The sequence below is a fragment of the Megascapheus bottae genome, chromosome 25 (assembly GCF_031878675.1).
Source record: "Megascapheus bottae isolate mThoBot1 chromosome 25, mThoBot2.hap1, whole genome shotgun sequence".
Lineage (NCBI taxonomy): Eukaryota > Metazoa > Chordata > Mammalia > Rodentia > Geomyidae > Megascapheus > Megascapheus bottae.
The window spans coordinates 21,498,953-21,519,790 of NC_143533.1; the positions used below are offsets into that span (position 1 = coordinate 21,498,953).

At 41.7% G+C, this 20,838-nt stretch overlaps 1 protein-coding gene across 3 annotated transcripts; it reads right to left on the bottom strand.

The window, feature by feature from the left end:
• Positions 1 to 31: 31 nt before the first annotated feature.
• On the bottom strand, positions 32 to 19,617 carry Mapda (N6-Methyl-AMP deaminase). Of its 3 annotated transcripts, none has more exons than XR_016532607.1 (12): positions 19,381 to 19,617; positions 18,478 to 18,608; positions 16,898 to 16,958; positions 13,177 to 13,264; positions 12,530 to 12,611; positions 10,931 to 11,057; positions 9,713 to 9,793; positions 6,898 to 7,036; positions 6,178 to 6,278; positions 5,083 to 5,288; positions 1,487 to 1,598; positions 32 to 635 (listed from the first exon to the last, which is right to left on the bottom strand). XR_016532607.1 is itself a non-coding variant. In XM_090318513.1 (11 exons), exons 1-10 carry the CDS (start codon positions 19,438 to 19,440, stop codon positions 5,094 to 5,096), a joined length of 1,065 nt encoding a protein of 354 aa, XP_090174639.1. In that variant the 5' UTR covers positions 19,441 to 19,617; the 3' UTR covers positions 32 to 635; positions 5,083 to 5,093. The 3 variants fall into 3 exon arrangements, 1 of the variants encoding a protein (XP_090174639.1); XR_016532606.1 differs by having other exon boundaries at positions 1,480 to 1,598; XM_090318513.1 differs by lacking the exon at positions 1,487 to 1,598.
• Positions 19,618 to 20,838: the final 1,221 nt, after the last annotated feature.

Sequence of the window (20,838 nt, forward strand, 5' to 3'; positions counted from 1 at the left end):
GAGCCCGGGGGGGGTGGGGACGGGGGGGGGTTGTGTGGAGAAGGGCCCGCGTCCCGGAAGTGCCGAGGGGGGCGGGCCGCGTCCCGGAAGTGCCCGGGCGCGTGCGCAGCATCGGGAACGCCGACTTCCGGCTAGGAAGCCGGCCGCTGCGGAGCCGACGCCGGCCTTGGGGCCGCCGTGCCCACTTGCTGCGGAACCTTTTGCGGGGACGACTCGCTCAGGGCTGGGCTGGAGGGAGCCGAGGCCCGAGGCCCGCCAACGCTACGCTTGGTCGCCGAAAGTGACCGGCCCCGCGGAGCCCCTCGCTCCCCCCTCCGTGCGAAGCCCACGCCGACTCCGCCCGCCGAGCCGCCAGGCCGCCCAGCTCTCCTGCCCGTGGCTCCCAACCTTCCTCTGCCAGGGGAAACCCAAGACCCGGCTCCAGCCGCCGCTGTGCGGGGCGGGAGTCCCGGGCGGATGGCGGCTCGCCGCGCCGCCCTAGCCCGCCGGGCCCTAGTGTCCCCCGTGGCGTGATCTCACCCTGCAGCACCGATGCCTGGAGCATCCGTCAGCCCCGCAAGACTTGAGACCTAAGAATACGTCCCTCTCCTAGTGCCATCTCTCCGCAGGTGCCCAGTAGAAAGCCAGAGGTGGAGCTGTGGGTCAAGTGGTAGAGGGCTAGCCATCAGACAGCTCAGGGGCAGTGCCAGGCCTCGAGGTCAAGCCCCAGGACTGGCGGGAAAAGAAAGGAAAAACCCTTGAATTCTGATCTCATCATACAAGATCACAGCCCTCTCCAGTTTGATAACAGCCTCTTTAGTCATCTAAACCCTTAGAATGAATCCGTTTTGAACACTACCACGTGCTCAACGTCTCACAGGACACTCTGCAAAAAGATGCCTCTTCCCCAAAGAGCTTACAATGTGACAGAACGCAACAGTAAACTATAAATATGTGCACATCTGGTGTTGGCGGCTCACACTTGTAATGTTAGCTATCTCCGGAGGCTCAGATCTGAGGATCACAGTTCAAAGCTAGCTCGGGCAGGAAAGTTCATGAGACTAAGCACCTGCAAAGCTGGAAGCAGAGCTGTTGCTCAAGTAGTAGAATACCAGCCTAGAGCACAGAAGCTCAAGGACAGTGCCTGGGCTTTGAATTCAAGCCTCAGACTAGCAAAAAAAAAAAAAAAAAAAAGAGTTCATAAAGTGCCTAGTATTTGGGTGTTTTACATATATGAAAACTTACATTAATATTAACTGGGTCAAGTTGTTGATGGTAGGAAAAATTTGTCCCCTGATTTTTACTTCCTGTTTGAGTTACTAGGAGTATGCCTATCAGAATCTATGTGTTCCGGGCGAAGGAACAGTTACAATTAGTAAAAGTCAAATTAGAATGAAAAAAATCCTTTCTTATCTGAACACATAAACATAATCCATTAGGACCCATGATCATATAAGGGTATAGAAAGCGAATCTTGTTTTACCATAGCTAGGACCTAACCTCCAACCTCCAGATGAAATGACTGTGCAGAAGAAACAGGGCAGGGGCAAACTCTTAGCAGGTAAGGAACCAGTTTATTTCTTAACTCAACGCATTAAATGCTTCCCAGGTTGCCATTCCTGAGGATGGAAAGAAGGAAAAAATAGTAGGCTTCACACATATTAAGAGAAACCAAGCCCATTTAATTCAGAATCCCGAGCTCATTTGCTCACGGCTACTAGCACTCTACTACTTTGAACCACAGCACAACTTCCAGTTATGAGTCTCATAGGGATTTTCTGCCCACTGGCTTGAAAACATGATCCTCAGATCTCAGCTTCCTGAGCAGCTAGGATTAAGGTGAGAGCCACTGGCAGCTGGTTTAAAATAACTATTTAGGTTAACTCATGGTAGGCATATCTCCCAAGCTTTGACATATAAAATGTTATGGAGAATTCTATGGTGTGTAAAATAACATTTTACATGTAATATATAATTATTTTATTACAGTTTATTTCTAAAGTAAATGCAAGAAGCTTCCTCCTTTTCTACTATATATATGAGGCTCTTTCCAAAACAGACCTTTGGAACAACAGGAAGTCAGAGTAAAGGCCAGAAACAATTCCAAAGCACTTTGAAGCTCAAAAGGATCTGGCTAGTGTGTAGCTCCAATATGATCAAAAGAAAAGAAAGGAGCTAAGCAGAGTAGAGAGGTAGAGGGAGGAAAAAAAAATGGGAAAAATATATATAGGAAATTAAGGCATATGTATATATATATACACATACATATATATGTAAGTACGTACATATGTATATAGATATGTCTGTGTCTATCTACTTATTCCCAGGGGGATTCAGTTCAACCTATGTATCCCAATAGATAAATCAGGGAAGCAGCTTTACATTCTTCAAATTATTTTAAGTAGGATTCAATTTACAAACATACTTATTTGATGAACACAGTGCAGAAACTAATGGGCCTTCACGTCATACTACACAGTGATGATTTTATTATAATATATTCAGTAAGCACCTGAATATTTTTTAGTTCTCACAAATCTCTGGTTACCCAAATGTGGCATTTGAACAGTTTTAACATTTAAAAATGGTGGGCTGGGAGCATGGCCTAGTGGGTAGAGTGCTTGCCTATGCATGCAGGAAGCCCTGGGTTCTATTCCTCTGTACCACATACACAGAAAAAGTGAGAATTGGTGCTGTGGCTCAAGTGGTAGAGCACTAGCCTTGAGAAAGCTCAAGGACAGAGTTCAGGCCCTGAGTTCAAGCTCCTGGACTGGAAAACAAAACAGAACAAAACACCGGAGTCAAGTTCCACTGAGATACTGGCCATTTTGTTTCATTTAGGCTTTTCGAGACAGGAAGGATCTCACTAAATGTCTAAGCTGACTTCTAACTCAAGATACTCATGGTTTAGCCTCTCACATGCTAGAATTACAGAGATAATTTTACCAGCATGCCAAGCTTTGCCCTAGCCGTTGTATCAGTCTTTTAAGTCATTTTTCTTTTTCAATGGTAGGAGCTAAATTTATGGCCTTGTACATGCTAGGCAAGTGCTTTACCACTGAACTAGCTCCCTAGGCACTGGTTTTCTGAGTCAGGGTCTTGATATAAAGCTTAGACTGGCCTAAGCTGGAGATTCTCCTACCCCCACTTACTAAGATCTGGATCACCAGACCTGGCATTTCTGATTTTTATATATTGAATCTCCTATCTTGTGACCTTGCTAATCTCACTTTTCAGTTCTAGTAGATTCCCAAGGATTTTCTATGTAAATAAATTGTATAGTTAATATGAAATAAAGATATCTTTTACTTCTTCCTTTCTACTTTGCACTCTTAAATTTTTATCATTTATTTATTTATTTTGCTGTTTCTGGGGCTTGAACTCAGGGCTTGGGATCTGTACCTGAGCCTCTGTGCTCAAGGCTAGTGCTCTATCACTTGAGTCACAGTGTCATTTCTGGCTTCTGTTTATGTGGTACTGAAGAATCAAACTCAGGGTTTCATGCATTTTAGGCAAGAACTCTATCACTAAGCTACATTCCCAGCCCCGTTGTTTTTTATACTAGCTGGAAATGAGGAATAGTGGTTACAGCAGACAGTCTTACTCACAATCTGGGGGGAAACAGTCAATACTTTTCCTTTAAATCTGATGTTAAGTCACACTAACTTGGCCTAAAACTCATGATCTTCCTGTGTTTGTCTACTGAGTAGCTAGGATTACAGATGTGTATCACCACAACCAGCCTAGCAAGGCTTTTAAATGTGTGTGTGGGGGGGAAATTATGGTAAAAATCAATAAGATCATTCATCCTACTAGCTTTTGTGTACATACTAAGCAAAAAGTGATCTATTGTTTATAACCACATTTTTTTACACTGGGTATATTATCACATAACTTCCATGTCATTAAATTTAGTTCTATAGTAGTTTGAGCCTACATAAAATCCCCATTTTATGGGTAAATCATATTTTTTTTTACTATGAAATATCTCTGCGAGTAGATGGGAGTAGAAAAAGGCTATGTAAGGTTACAAACTTATATCTAAGAACTTCAAAAACCTAAGAGCTTCCCTTACAGCTTACTGGAAACCAGTAGGAACTAAAATTTGAAATCAGATCTTCTTTTTATGATAACAAGAAAAATATACAATCTAAAGAGCAAAGCAATTTAAGCATACCTTACAATTTAAAAAATTCAGAAGAGATATTTAAATTTTGTCTCTGGTCTGTAGCTAAAGTAGACATGATCTGTGTGTGTGTGTGTGTGTGTGTGTGTGTGTGTGTGTGTGTGTGTGAGAGAGAGAGAGAGAGAGAGAGAGCTTATAGAAATTTATACCAGTAGTCTACCATATAGAAATCCCAGAGGAGATGCAAAGAACCCTAGTAACCAATGTGCTGTCACTACTACTAGAATAATCTTTTGGAATTAGAGAATAAATTCTGGCAGCTTCAACAAAGAAAAAGCTAAAGTAGCACATATTTTTTACTGTTGTTAAGGAAGCTCTAATGGGTCCTATTTTCCTACCCCTCAGCCATTTTTTCTCTCATACCTTTGATTTCTAAACTGGAGCAAGTACTGGTAAAGACGCTCAAGAGAAAAGCAAAGCCTGTGTCTAACCGCCAGTCTTATCTATCACTAGTTATCCTGACACACATCCATAGTGTGCAGTGTGGCCTGTCATCAATACTCTTGGGAAATAACAAAACAAGGGAAGTGAGAGACTGAAATAAGTACAACAAAATACAGAGCTATTATCAAAAGTGAGGAGGATTAGAGGTGCTTGTTAGCTATCTGGGTTTCCCTTTTTCTTGACTTTAAACTAAGAAGTTACTTAGACTTCCCTGAAGTTTCTGATCACCAGTGGAGAGGGACTGCTAAATAAAACAAAACCACCACTGGTGCAGTGGGGAACTCCGCTTCCTCCCGGTAAGCAGCATGGAGGTAAGCTGTCAGACTTCAGGGCCTGCCTGCAGTCTTCTGAGACACCTGTGAGTGCTAACAGCTAGACCCACACACTTCACTGCTATGCGTTATAGGAAGCGATGGGCTGAGTGGGATACCAAGAAGGATCTCTGTTACAAAATATACTCAGGAGTAATTCACCTTATTACAGCTCAGAAGTCCATCAGTTTGGGCTTCAGGCGATTCCACTTCTTCCTCAGCTCACATCTGGTGTTGTCAGAAGCAAAAATGTAGTTGATGGACTCATAAGACAGACCCCACACCTGAGACTGGGTCAAATTAAATGTTTCCGCTGCCAGCTGATACTCTTGAGAAAGGTATGTTGCAAAGACACCCTTATCATCAGTCTGTCAATATAAAAAAAAAAAATCATTTAAAGTAAGCATGGAAACAGTGAAGAATGCCACTGAGCAAGAAGCACTGTACTTATAACCTCACTGATGGAGTTATAACTCCTTTGTGCAACTACTATTAATAATTTTAAAATAACATTTTTGTTTAGAGTTCCTTTCTCTATATACCAAGCTTCTTTCAGAAGTATAATTGCATTTATGTATATGTGTAACTAAAGAGACTTTTTGAAAAAAAAAAACAAAGCATTTCACCCCTGGCTGCATATCCATAACTACGGTTACCTCAGATTAAATAGAGCAGAATCTCACACAATAGGTTATTAGACATCTATAATACATCCTGGGGCTTGAACTTAGGGCCTGGGCACTGTCCTTGAGCTTTCTCAAGGCTAGTGCTCCACCACTTGGGTCATAGCACCACTTCCAGCTTTTTCTGTGTATGTGGTACTGAGAAATCAAACCCAGGGCTTCGTGCATGCTAGGCAAGCACTCTATAGTAGGCCACACTCCCAACCCCCCCCTCCTTTTTTTTTTTTTTGAACTTGGGGCCTCACACTTGCTCAGCTTCCTTGCTTGGTTGGCATGCCACCACTTTAGTCATGCCTCCATCCCAGATTTTTGCTCATTATTTTGGAGATGGGACTCTTGCAGACTTTTCGGCTGATGCCTGGCTTCAAACCATGTTCCTCTTAAACTCCTGCATAGCTGAGATTATACATATGAGGCACAGAAACTGTCTAGGACCCATTCTTGCAAAAGGCAAGTAAAATCTCCTACCCTATCCCTACCAACCTCTTCTAGAGCTAGGCAGTTAGCTTGGTAGTGAATGTCTAACTCAATGCGGCAACTAAAAAGGAACAAAATACTTCACCAAGTTTCTTACACAGATTACAGAAGGATGACCAATGCTGTACCAGAATCCAAAGTGATGCTGGCTGTAGGATGGAACTGTCTGACTTTTGATGTTTGAAGTCAAACAGAGTTCTAGATGAAGGGGAAAAGGACATTTTATCAAAAACAAGTAAGCGAAGTCATTCAGCATTTACTAAGATGACTCACAAGAAACCTTCCAAAACTGTGCCGATTTATGAGTTTTATTATTGTTCAAAATGGACCTTTCCCATGCATGGTGTGGAAACATTTTCCCTTAATACAGGCTGCCCAGGAAATACAGGCTACACTGCAGCAGCCACAGCACCAAGCAAAGAGTTGACATTCCCTTCACAGCTACATGCTTCCACCAAGACAGAGGAAAGGGGAATGCTATAAGCGAGTCATGACAAGGACAGAAAATCATTACAAGAGGGGAGCAAGTTTTTGAAGCATGACAGCATTTTTTTTTTTAACAGAAAGGCCAGTATGAAGTTAAATGGGAGTTACCATCCCATAGAGAGCTAAGAGGGGCACGGACCTCCCTCAGGGCTTCTGAGAAACCCCTGGAGACCTTTACCCAGCCACCATCTATCCATGCTGCTTCTAGGTAACCCCATCTTCAACAATGACTGTTGGGTTTTTGTTGTTTTTTTTTTTTGTAAATAGTACTGGGGTTGGGGAAGGCAGGGCCAGAAGGTGGTCTGGGAGACCTGACACCCTCCCACCTTACCCAGTGGAATCTTGTGTTGCCTCACAAAGTCCACGAGCTCCAGGGATCCTCCCTCAGAAGAGTTCAAAAATGTCCCATGTCCAATTCTGTCAGGAAGCAGATCCAGGAACATTTGTGTTTCCTTCTTTTGATTTGGAATCTTCAGAAAAGAGAGAAGAGTGAATTAGTAACTTCTTTCAGTGATTCTTACAAGTACCTTTCTTCTTCTAGAGCAGGTATTCAGTCCCTATGAATTGTGGATGCAGATACTTTTCAAAAGCTGGACTTAACCAGCTCTCTTCTTTTTATTTCTATTATTATTATTATTTTATTTATTTATCTATTTATTTATTTTGCCAGTCCTGGAGCTTGAACTCAGTGTCTGGGCACCATCCTTGGACATATTTTGCTCAAGACTACTTTTTGCTCTGCCACTGGGGCCACAGTACCACTTCTGGCTTTTTCTGAGTATGTGGTACCAAGGAATCGAACCCAGGGCTTCGTGCATGCTAGATAAACACTCTACCACTAGGCCACGCTCCAGGCCATTTAATGTTTATCCTGATGGAACTCAGGACTCATACATGCCAAGCACCTGCTTTACCACTAAGCCAGATCACCAGCCTTTCCACCTTTTATATCTTCTCATTCAATACTCACTATTCTTTTAGATTCAATGTTAATAACTTACTAAATTGTGCCTTTCAGCAGCAATTCTTTAGGACTTTACAGATAGTCCTAAGTACATATAAATTAAAGCTCAGAAAAATTCATTTTCAAAAATCAAAAGGAAGCCAGGTGCAGTGGCTCACACCTATAATCCTAGCTACTCAGGAGGTTGAGATCTGAGGGTTGCAGTTCAAAGGCAGCCCGGGCACTAAAGACCGTGAGATTTTTATCTCTGGACAACCACTAGAAAACTGAAAGTGGCACTGTGGCTCAAGGGGTAGGGCAGTAGCCTTGAGCTGAAGAGCTCAGGGACAATGTCCAGGCCCAGAGTTCAAGTCTCATGACCTCCCCCCCAAAAAAAATCAAAATGAACCATATGTGCATGTGTTTTTCTGTGTAGGTATGTTCACAAAAGCCTGAGGAACAAAAGCTGACAGTGATATTAATTCTGGGGAGTAGAATTAAAATGGGAGAGGGCTTTTCATTTCTAATTTTTTTCTTTTTATGATTCTTCTAACACTTAAGGTACATAAGAGTTTAGAGTTGTGAAGTTGCCTAAGGTCAGGGAGTTAGTGAAGGTCCGCTTCACCCAGCTCCAGGGCACAGACCTTCAACAGAGTGAGGCATACCACCAGCATTATAAAAATGTCTAGCTAAAGGCCGGGAGTTTGGCCTAGTGGTAGAGTATTTGCCTAGCATGCATCAAGATCAGGTTCGATTCCTAGGTATCACATACATTAAAAAAAAAAAAAAAGCTGGAAGTGGTGCTGTGCCTCAGGTGGTAGAACTCTATCCTTAAGAGAGCCCAGGGACAGTGCTCAGGTCCTGAGTTCAAGCCCCAGGACTGGCAAAAAAAAAAAAAAATCTAGCTATATTTTCTATCTTCTAGAAAGCTCAAAATGCCTAAGAGGTTAATGATCAGAATGTTTTGAAACAGAATAGTTTTCATTCAAAGACTCACACAAGAAAAGCAACAGAAACTGAGGTATATAGCAGGTTCTGGTGCTGTACACAGAGATAACTCGTTACGATAACCCGTCCTATTACCATGCCGACCAATGGCTTCCATTGCACACAGCTGAATCACCATCCTTTGACTGTGAAGTCTTTTTGGTCAGAGCATGGAAGGACAGGTGGATTCTAGATTTTAAGTTCTGTCACATGATTGTTGACCTCTGCTTGCATATGTGACAGACACAAATACTGGCGAGAAATTCTAAGTTTTTCTTTAAGCTTTGTCATAATGCTACTCAGCCTTTACACATCACCCCACTTAATACATATACTAATCTTATGAAGGAAGAAAAATAAGTATTATTTCCTGCACTTAAGAATAAAATAAGTAAAGGTACTGAGGAAGAATGGACATTTATCTGTAATAGGGGAGGTGTATAGTAGGCTCTTTGGCTCACTAAAATGTGCCTAAGAGAGCAGCTTATCTGTACACAGGTTGTTACCAGGATCATGCTACAGTGTCCCGAGCCCAATGAGGAGCACCTTTTTGAGGTTTATATAGTGATGATGAGCTACTTCCTTTATTGGCAGTGCATTCCAGGCCCTTCCATATGAAGATGGGTGAGGAAGCTGGTGGTGGTTTTTGAGTTGGCTTCCCAATGGCAAGGCTACTGGAAATCCATGAAGTTTCTCTAACCATATGTCAGGACATTATTTTTAATGACAAAGCTGGAATTTGAGTCAACAGCCACCCCCAAAACAAAAAAAAAAATTGTTGAATAATGACACTAAAAACTAACACAAGCCATATCTTACTGTTTTAATTTACATTTAAGAATATTTATAGGAGCCAGATGCAGTGGCTCATGCCTATAATCCTAGCTACTCAGAAGGCTCAGATCTGAGGATCAAGGTTCAAAACCAGCCCAGGCACTGAAGACCTTGAGACTCTTTATCTTCAATTAATGACTAGAAAATGGGAAGTGGTGCTGTGGGTCAATAGTAGAGTGATAGCCTTGAGCTGAAGAACTCAGGGACAGCATGGACAGCTTGGACTCAGAGTCCAAGCCCAAAACCAACCCCCCCCCCAAAAAAAAGAATATTTCTAGTTTCTCTCTTTAAACATCTTTTTCCAAGCCAGGCTTATTACTAGTTACTTAACAGATTGCCCTATTAGAATCTGCTTTATCCAATGTAAGATATTACTATTTACCTCTGAAAGATGCAATGCCAGTTTCAGACCTGATTTTTTAGCTTCTGAAAGAGGTTCCAAGAAGTCTTTTGCTTGTCCCATCTTGAAGACAAAAGTTAAAATGAAGATGTATGAGAAGTGTGGCACTTTGAGGAATTGTATTCTGCCCAAATTAAAAAAAAAAAAAAGGAATAAAACAATGGCATGAAAAATAATGACCAACTGATTCATTTACATATTTTATTTATAGAGCACCTACAAGGTGCTGGACACTCAAGGGAATAGAAAGGTACAGTCTTGAGAATTTTTTTTTTCCAGTCCTAGGCCTTGAACTCAGGACCCAAGCACTGTCCTTGGGCTTTCTCAAGACTATATACAGCTCTACTACTTAAGCAACAGTACCATTTCCAGCTTTTTCTATGTATGTGGTACCGAGGAATTGAACCCGGGTCTTCGTGCATGCTGGGCAAGCACTCTACCACTAGGCCAAACTCCCGGCCTGCCTTTGAGACTCACAACTTCAGTATTAATGCATGTGAAGTCTATCAGATATACTGGGTCTAACACGCACCAAAACTGTATTTCTAGTGCTACAGAAAGCTCACTTGATTTGGGAACTTTCCATGATCACTAAGAAGATAAATGGTGGATGAGAACAAGGGCAGAATAGCTGAGGTACAGCCAAGCCATCAGAACCAGGGTCACAGGACTCTCATACCCCGTGAATTTCCAACCAGGAATGATTGGGGCCTTTTGTTAATGTCTGGAGATGTTTTTGGTTTCCCACTGGGAGAATGCTATGGGCATCTAGTAGGTAGAAGCCAGGGATGCTGCTAGACATCATACAATGCCCTAGTTCAAGGGCTTGTACCGAATTCATTCATTCATTTGGGTCAGACATTCTTACCTAGGCGTTCTATGCTATAATTAATTCCTAACACACCCTAATGTCTGTTATATGTAATGAACTATCTTCTCTCCTATGCGGATACATTACTAGTTGTGCATAATCCTTTGAAGAATGGAGAAAATGGTCTCATAGCCAAGTGTCTAATTCTTTCAGAGAGCTCTGATAACAGCCGCTCTGTACATTCTGGTCACCTATGGCAAGAACAGAGCTTCATTCACCCAGGGTCTGCTGAGCACACCACAGAACACAGGCTGCTCTAAATGAATCCTAAGCCCGCTGTCTGAATGTACCCTCAAGAGGGAAACATACATTTAAAAGAAGTAACTTACAGTGGGGTCTCCACTGAGGTCAAGGCCAAGAACTGTATCCTCAGTGGAGAGGAAGAACTCTTCGGCAAGCTTAACAGTCTCCTTAGCCACCACAGGGCCATCTCGTCTGTCAATTGCCATCAAATACCTTTAAGACAATAAAAAATACAGCTCAAGACTCTAATGATGCAGGTAGAAAAGACAAGTGTGGCTAGATAGGCATGGCAGCCTAAGTGAGACAACATAGCTGACTTTGCCAGACAGGATCAGATAGGAATTCCTAAATAGCACCAAATATCTAGTCACTATTAAAATGTCCTCATTTTCAATGTTTGTTTGTTCTTTTTAGCTTGTTTGATTCAGGATCTAAATATGAGCCACATCCTTGTTAGTCAACATATATCCTAAGCCTCTTTTATTATAGCCACTCATTCCTTAGCTACATACCCTTATTCCTACCTTACCTCTTTTGTGACAATTTATTTGTTGAAGAAATCAGGTTGTTTGTCCTACTAAGTTTCCCACAGTCTGGATTTCGTTGATTATATCTCTGTGTAAACACCTTTCTGGTCTGCTGTGTTCCTACAAATGGATAATCACATCTAGTCTGGAAGCTTAAATTAGATCATCAGATTCAGGGTTTAGGCAAGAATAAATAGGTGATGGTATGCCCTTAGGAGATCTAGATTCTTTATTTCACTACAGGATTACAAGATCAGTAATAGTCTACTTCTAAAGTAGATCAAACTCATTCTTTATGTATTAGCTGGGATTCTATGGGACTCAAATACTACAAGAAGCCCTGTTAATACTGCCACACATGTTAGGACTTTGAAAAGGCCATACAAGGTACTGAGCTGGACTAGCATGGCCTGTTTTAGGGACAGAAGAAAACCCAGTACACAGCAGGAGAAAGCAGTCTAGATCAGCCATCACATCATAAGACCACACGGCTCTTGGGAGGTGTCCATATTCCACTAGTGAAAAAATATCAAGAATTCTACTGCCAGATGAATAAATTCAGGATTGTAATCTACCTGAAACAATAGTGTTGTTTCTTTTTTCTTTTTTTTGGGAGGGGGGCTTGAACTCACTGCCTGAGTACTATCCTGGAGCTTTCTCAAGGCTAGAGCTCTACCACTTGAGCCACAGCACCACTTCTGGCTTTTTGTATGTATGTGGTACCAAGGAATTGAACCTGGTTCTTCATGCATACCAGGCAAGCACGCTTAGCACCAGGTCAAACTCCTAGCCCTTTTCTTTTTTTTTTGTCAGTCAAGGAGTTTGAACTCAGGGCCTGGGCTCTTTGCTCAAGGATAGCATACTACCACTTTGAACCATACACCACTTCCTGTTTTCTGGTGGTTAATTGGAGATAAGTTTTATGGACTTTCATGTATAGGCTGGCTTTGAATCAAGATCCTCAGATCTCAGCCTCCTGAGTAGCTAGGATTACAGGCCTGAGCCACTAAGTGCCTAGCTTTAGAATTAATTATATTTTTTTTCCTATTATAACAGAAATTAGTTAATTTTTAGAAATCCACTAAACCTATGATCAAAGCAGTAAAATTTTGCATTTTAGTTTTTAAAATGGCAACTATTGAGGTATGACCGTCTTACCTAACATCAATGTCTAAGTTTTCTTGTTTGGACTGTTTTATACCTTCAAGTATGGATTCCACATAAGTCTTTTTAGTCATCCCTGGAAAGAAGACATAGCAAGCATATGTTAAGAGACCATCTACTCTTACATCCTTCACCTTTGCCCTCCCTACATGAACAGTTACATTTTACATTTTGTCTCTTGTGACCGGTGTGGTTAAAGATGGGTAAATGAATATATGGCCCTCAAGGGGAACATTTCAACAAGAGATAATTGTCCTTTAACAAAGCTGAAGAAGTACAAAAAAATGAAAAGAAGCAAAGCAAAAAAAAAAAAAAAAAGACAAACAATTCAAGCCCATTTAAAATTATTCTCAGGTTCACCAGATAGGAAGTTACTGTCAAGATGACTGTGACATTTTAATTATTATTCCAATAAAATAAGAACCACCTTTACTAAAGAACACTAACTTGTGTGGCCGGGAGTGTGGTCTAGTGGCAGAGTGCCTGCCTAGCATGCACAAATCTGATGTATATTATTAATGTACATCACTGCAATTTTGTTGACACAAGAAAGCAAGCACAAGTGGAAAATTAATTTTTTGAGTGACAAACACACACAGGAACAGGAACAGTAAGTCTACTGGTAAGCAATTAAAGTCTACCAGTGGCGTTTTCTTCTCTGGGTGTGCTCCGCAATTCCAGGTACTTGACACCATCATCTGCAAATTCTTTAATGACATCTTTCGTGATCTGATAATAAAGACAATGTATGCAATATTGACAATGTAACGGTTCCAGCACAGGTACTTGATTATCAACAATATAGACTAATGTTATTTATCAAATGTGTTCATAACAGCAGAAAGATAAACCAGAGAAACAAGGTAACACTGGTGGGAGTACTGTGTGTGTACCGGGTTAAAAATGTACACACAGAAGTAAACAGCTAAAGTTATTGGATATTGTTAGTGCAATAAAGTCAGGGCTTAAGGTTCTTACTCCAAGTATTTAGGAGTGAGACCTATTTTTCAGTAAATCCAGGCACAGTTAAAATTTCCCAGAAGAGGGCTGGGAGTGTGGCTTAGCAGTACAGTGCTTGTCTAGCATGCATGGAGCTTTGGATTTGATTCCTCAGTACCACATAAGAAAAAAAAAAACCAAAGTGATGCTGTGGCTAAAGTGGTGGAGCACTAACCTTGAGCATATACACAGAGGCTCAAAGACAGAGCCTAGGCCCTGAGTTCAAGCCCCAGGACCAGTACAAAAAAAAAAAAAAATCCTGGCAGAGCAAGCACCAGTGGCTCATACCTATAACCTTAGCTACTCGGGAGGCTGATATCTGAGGATTATGATTTGAAACCAGCCGGACAATAAGTCTATGAGACTCCAATTAACCACCAGAAAACCACCAGTGACGCTGTGGCTCAAAGTGCTAGTGCTAACCTTGAGCAAAAGAGCTCAAGGACAGCACATAGGCCTTAAATTCAAGCCCCAGGATTAGAAAAATTAAAATAAAATAACGTTTTATCTAATATAGCATAAGTGTCAACAATCCTAAGCCTGAGGTGTATTTTCCTTTCCTAGGACCAATCCTAAAACCAGGTTGAGAATGCTGTGACAGATGGTCCTAGTGACCCTACAGTTGGCCCTAATCTTAATCTGCTTTGACTAATGTGCTTTGCAGGCACATAGCATGCAAGTGTGATGTCCTGACAAAGGAAACAGGGTTGGCTGTTCTACAGATTGCCTAACCCTACTTCAGTGAACTAATAGTAATCAAGCTAGGCCTTTTTTTTTCCCCATAAAAGCCCCAAGGAATTTTCTATAATGTCAGTGAAATGGGTGGTTCAGATTCATCAGGAGGGCTGAAAAAATACATTTAAGAGACTACATAGTGGGCCAGGAGCATGGCCTAGTGGTAGTGTGCTTGATTAGCATGCATGAAGTCCTGGGTTCAATTCCCCAAACCACATACACATAAAAAGTCGGAAATGTCACTATGGCTCAAGTGGCAGAGTGCTAGCCTGGAGGAAAAAGTACCCAATAGTACAATGCCCTGGCACTGAGTTCAAGCACTAGGACAGACAGACAGACAGACAGACAGAGAGACAGAGAGAGAGAGACAGAGACAGAGACAGAGAACATTGTCTCTATGTGGGCCTCACCTTACAGGCTGGATCTTACCATTACCCAGAACTGTACAGACACATGGAATCAACCACTCTACCCTACCTCACTTATACAGATGTTTGAGTAAGCAGCTAGTAGAAGCAAGGGTTTGATATAACAGTCCTTTCCAAAGACTGAACTGATAACATCTATCCAGGGCCCTTTCTTTTTCTGTGGTTAGGTACATATGTAACCAAATGATCAATGAAAAGGTTGTAGGCAAGTATGAGATGAGAACAAAAGGAAGAGTTATCTGGGGCCTATGGAATCACCTTTCCCAGTGGCTAACATCTGTGTCTACCAGGTTTAGCCCTTTCTGTTTCATGCCTAGGTACTAGGGACAATTCTTCTTCTTCTGGTACTTTCCTTTCTTTTTTTTTTTAACATTTTTTTTTTTTTGCCAGTCATGGGCGTGAGCTCAGGGCCTGAGCACTGTCCTTGGACTTTCTCAAGGTTAGAGCTCTACCACTTGAGCCTCAGCACCACTTCAGGCTTTTTTCTATGTATGTGGTACCGAGGAATCGAACCCGGGTCTTCATGCATGCTAGGCAAGCACTTTAACCACTAGGCCAAACTCCCAGCCCTACTTTCCTTTCTTATGTTTAAAAATGATACTATCTACTTCGATTCTTCCTCCACATAAATACATCACAATTTATATTTATGAATGGGAACATATATGGGCTCAGAAGCTACATATGACAGTCCTACCACTTTCTGTGTTCCACCTCAAAACAAATTACACCGAACTGCTTTTCTGAGGAAGGAGGAAGGGTTGCTGGGAACTGAAGTCCTGCGCTTGCAAAGCATGCACTCTACCAGTGGTCTACATTCCCAGCCATGAAATAATAAATACTTAATTAAGGCTAAATATAGTGGTGCATGCTGGTAACCCCAATTACTAGGGAGGCAGAGACTGCAAACATCATGGTTTGAGGGCAGCATCAAAAATGGAAAGAAGTGGGCTGGGAGTTTGGCCTAGTGGTTGAGTGCTTGCCTAGCATGCATGAAGATCAGAGTTCAATTCCTTGATATCATATACACAGAAAAAGCCAGAAATGGGGGCTGGGAGTTTGGTCTAGTGGTAGAGTGCTTACCTAGCATGCACGAAAACCCGGTTCGATTCCTTGGTATCACATACATAGAAAAAAGCCAGAAGTGATGCTGAGGATCAAGTAGTAGAGTTCTAGCTTTGAGAAAGTCCAAGGACAGTGGTCAGGCCCTGAGTTCAAGCCCCAGGATTGGCAAAAACAAAAAAGAAAGAAAGAAAAAAGAACCAGAAGTGGAGCTGTGGCTCAAGTGGTAGAGCTCTTGTTTTGAGGAAGCCCAAGGACAGTGCTCAGGCCCCGAGTTCATGCCCTAGGACTGGCAAAAAATAAAGGGGGGGGAGGGAGTTAGGAAAACTCCTTTCAACCAGCAAGCCAAGTTTGTTGCCATATGCCTGTCATTTCAGGTACGTGAGAATGAAAGGAGGATTCAGGTCTGAGGCTAGCCCCCAAACAAATAACTAAAGCAAAAAAAATGTCTAGACATCTGCCTCAAGTGTTTAACACTTGCTTAGCCAGTATAAGGACTGCAGTTCAAGCCCTAATAACAACAAAAAGGAAAAGATAAAAGCTGGGCGCGGTGGCTCATGCCTATAATCCTAGCTACTCAGGAGGCTAAGATCTGAGGATCAAGGCTCAAAGCCAGCCCGGGCACAAAAGGACTTGAGACCTCCAATTAACCTCTAGAAAATGAGAAATGGGGCTTGACTCTAGGGTAGGGTGGTGGCCTTGAGCTGAAGAGCTCAGGGACAGCCCACAGGCCAGGTTCAAGCCCAGTGACCCACAAAACAAAAAACAAACTTATTTCAGGAAGTAGTGCTAAGTATAATGCCTGGAACATGGAATATTGACTCATCAGTACACATTCACTGACCACTTCAGCTACAGTCTCATCCTGTCTCTTTGACACTGTACATAGGTTGCCTTGACATGATCCCTGGTACTCCCTCATTTATAAGTAATCCATCTCATAGCTCACTCCCACTGTCTTTTATATTATAAGCTCTTGGGCCAATGTCTTATATTGGTTTGGAAGAACTGGCATTGAAAAAGAAAATGCTTTTTTTGTCATTATCTCAATGAAAACAAAAGGTTATGTACAAAGTCAAAAAGGCACAAATTACTTCATAATTCTTAAAACCATTCTAAAAATCTCTTTATGTCTCACCATTAGAATATCTTCTGGGCTAGTAGTAAGCTGATGAATGATGTGAAACATCTGGAAACATCTGCAACATTAATGAAAAGCTTTAAGAAATTCTAATAATAATAAACTTCTCACTCAGTGAGTTCTCACTCCACTGAGCTAAATTAATATATTTTATGCTAATAGTACATATATAAATACATACATTTATAAAGAGCTATATAATGTTTTTTTTCTTAAGCACACTGATTTTGAAACATAATCAAATGACTGAAAATAAAATGCTGTTTACATTTATAAGCGTAAAATAATAGCTATGATTGTTTGCTATTTGTATTCTGGTTGAACTGGAGTTTGAACTCAGGGCCATTCCCCTAGTCTCTTTTATTTTCAAGATAGAGACTTGTTTTATGTGCAGGCAGACCTATACTGTGATCTTCCTGTTTGTGCTTCCCTTTCTCACTGGGATGACAGGCGCATGCCACTGCATCCAGCTACTGTACTTTCCCATAGCTTGAGATAACAGGCAAACACCACTGTGCCAAGCCATTGACTGACATGAAGTCTTGGAGACTTATTCCTGGGCTACTCTTTAACCATAATCCCCAGTTTCTATATCCCAAATATCTAGGATTACAGTCTTCAAATATTACACCCAGTTATTTGTTATTGTTTTTGAGGGTGTATCTGAACTCAAGACCTTAAACTCTTTCCTTTGACTTTTTTTGCTCCCAATTGGTGTGTTGCCATGTGAACTATGTATGCCACCTGTCTGGTATCTTGCTGGTTAATTGGAAAGAAGATTATTATGGACTTTCTGCCTGGCTTTGAACCTGGACCTTCAGGTCTCAGCCTGAGTAGCTAGTATTTCCAGGCTTAAGTCATAGGTACCTGCCAAGTCGCCATTCATTTTACTCTTGCTGCCAGTATCAGCAAATGGAAAAACTAATGTGTATATTTTTAAGTCTAAAGAACATCTTGATATAGTTTAACTTTACAAACACATAATTAGAAATACTGTCAACAGCACTTTGTTTGTTCTTCAATTTGCTGGTCCTGGGGTTTAAACTCATGGTCTGAGTTCTGTCCTGGAGCTGTTTTGCTCAGTGCTCAGGTTCTACTACTTGAGCCACAGCTCTATGTTCAGCTTTTTTTTTTTTTTTTGCCAGTCCTGGGCTTGAGCTCAGGGCCTGAGCACTGTCCTTGGACTTTCTCAAGGCTAGAGCTCTACCACTTGAGCCTCAGCACCACTTCCGGCTTTTTTCTATGTATGTGGTACCGAGGAATCGAACCCGGGTCTTCATGCATGGTAGGCAAGCACTTTAACCACTAGGCCAAACTCCCGGCCCATCTATGTTCAGCTTTTTTAGGGAAGTTATTTGGAGATAAGCATCCCATGGGCTCTCTCACCTGGGCTGCCTTTGAATCCTGATCCCCAGATCGCAGCCTCCTGAGTAGCTAGGATTATAGACATGAGCCACTGGTACATGGCACACTTTGTTATTGTTAACTACAAACATTTGAGTTCTTACATTGAATTAGAAAATATCAAAATACTAATAGACAAAGAAGCCATTATTTCTACAACCATCCACACTCACTCTTCTAAAGTTCTTTTCTTTCCCTTGCCAATCATAGTCATGTGATCACAGATTTTAAGATTTGGCTTCTTGGCTATTAATTTCTTCATAGTATTAGAACTAATGGATCCATTCAAGTGGGCATGAAGTTCCTACAGGAAGAAAACACAATCAAGAGAGAGTTATGCACTACATATATAGCAACATAACAAGACACTGAATGTTTGTAGTTTGTCCAGGCAAATTGTCTTATTAGATTTGGCCATAACTTCTACTGTTTATAGATTCTACCCATAAATTAATTTTTTGTGAATAAAAACAATATAAGTCATAATTAGCATCCAATCATTCAAGAACTCTGTAGTTGAGTGGAGTGCTAGTGGCTCAACTCTGTAATCCTAGCTACTCAGTGTTAGGTCTACCTGGACTTCTTCCTTGGCTCTCTCCCCCTGTACCCTGGAAATCCCCAGCACCTGTAACGAGCATGCCTGGAGGCAGTACAAGATCCCCCAGTCTGAGGTATTTCCCCATCCTCTGAGATCACACCCACTTCTACTGTGGCAATACCCCTCCCCCTATATAACCTCTCACTTTCCTCCATAAGCTCTCTTTCTCTGCCTGACTCCATCTTGGGCGGCAGGCGGTCTGCTCTTTCCTTGCACAATAAACCCTCTTCTTGTGAACTGTGTGGAGTTTCCTTTCGGCAGACCTTACACTCAGGAGGCTGAGATCTGAGGATCGCAGTTAGAAGTCAGCCTAGACAGGAAAGTCTGTGAGATTCTTATCACCAATTATGCACCAGAGCTGTGGCTCAAAGTGAGAGAGCACTAGTCTTGAGCAGGAGAGCTCAGGGACAGTGCTCTGAGTTCAAGCCCCCCATGACCAAAACAACAACAACAACAACAAAACAAAACAAAAACTCACCACTTTGGGCAATTCCAAGTAAAAGTCTGTTTTCCATGGCTGCTGTTGTTCTGCCTCCATTGTGACTTTTTGCAGAAAAGATATCCTTTCCCACTCTAATTTTTAGTTTGACCAATGTGGTATATTTCAATTGGTTAATTCTGAGATCTTGGATTTCTTTCAGATTTCTTCCATACAGTTTGATAAAGCTGGCTCAATTTTATCTCTTTTAGCAAATGTGAATATTTTTCAACTACAAACGAAACAAATAAACAAGACTATATTAATTAAAGGGAAAAAAACCATCCAAAGTGTGTTTATAGTTGGGACATGATTAGAAAACTTACCAGGAAAAAGCTTCAAGCAAGTAAAACTTGTATAAGTGGCAGACGCTGGTGGCTCACACCTGCAATCCTTGCTATTCAGTAGGCTGAGATCTGAGGATTGTGGTTTAAAGCGAGGCTGGGCAGGGAAGTCTGTAAGACTTATTCCACTAAACTACCAAAAAAGCCAGAGTGGAGCTGTGGCTCTATGGTAAGAGTGCCATTCTTGAGAGCCCAAGCCCTGAGTTCAAGCCCCAAGACTGGCACACCCACCCACTCACATACACACAAAATTAAAACCTGGAATTACTCAAATACTCAATGTTTCACTTCTATTTCAAGCTGCTAGCGAGCTATCATTGTTCTTCTCTTCCTTTACACCTTTTTCTCTCTACTATTTAATTTCCCTCAGAGAACAACATGCAAGTGCAGCACATATTTTCTTCTAATTAAAAATCAAAACTTCTCCGAAAGTCTTCTTTAGCTACTACACCATCTCTTTCTTTTGATATGAACTCCTTGAAAGCAAAATTTAGACTCAAGGCCTACAGCAAGTTGTCTCTCATGCAGCTCTCACTGTGCCAGACTGCTCTCCCTAAGACCATTAATGAGCTCTTGAATACTAAGAATAACCAAATCACTCTGACTCAAGAGTGTTTGGATTTTGTGTGTGTGTGTGGTACTGGGGTTTGAACTGAGGGCCTCATGCTTGCCAGTCACACCTCTAGTCCTTTTTTAGCACTAGTTAGTTGTGAGACAGGGCCTGGCTTCCTGCTCTGGTCTGAACCTGGAGTTAGGTCTTCTTATTTTTTTTCACTTTTCACTGTAGGTAGGCTTATTCCTTCAAGATGGAGTCTGGAGCAGACTCTTCTTCGTGGGCTGGTCTGGAAGCTGGATATTCTGGATCCCTCATGGTTAGAATGCCAGGTACACACTACCTCACCCAGCTACTGATTGAGAAGCAGGTCTCCCAAGTGTGCCCAGGTTGGCCTCAAACCTTGATCTTCTTGATCTCAGCCTCCCAAATAGCTAGGACTATAGATGTGAGCCACAGGCACTCTAGCACTAAGGTGTTTTTCTTTTTTTAAAACTCCAGTATGCAAACTGACTAGCCTACAAAACTCACTCTCTTAACCACAATACACTAACCATACTT

What these genes read in the sequence shown, in the direction of transcription:
- Mapda (XM_090318513.1), bottom strand. Translation starts at nt 19,440, where the DNA reads ATGGAGGCAGAACAACAGCAGCCATGGAAAACAGACTTTTACTTGGAA. An exon ending in AAGAAAAGAACTTTAGAAGA is followed by an intron (nt 16,959 to 18,477) that starts GTGAGTGTGGAT and finishes TTAATGTTGCAG; the next exon opens with ATGTTTCCAGATGTTTCACA. An exon ending in GCCCAGAAGATATTCTAATG is followed by an intron (nt 13,265 to 16,897) that starts GTGAGACATAAA and finishes CTTTATTATCAG; the next exon opens with ATCACGAAAGATGTCATTAA.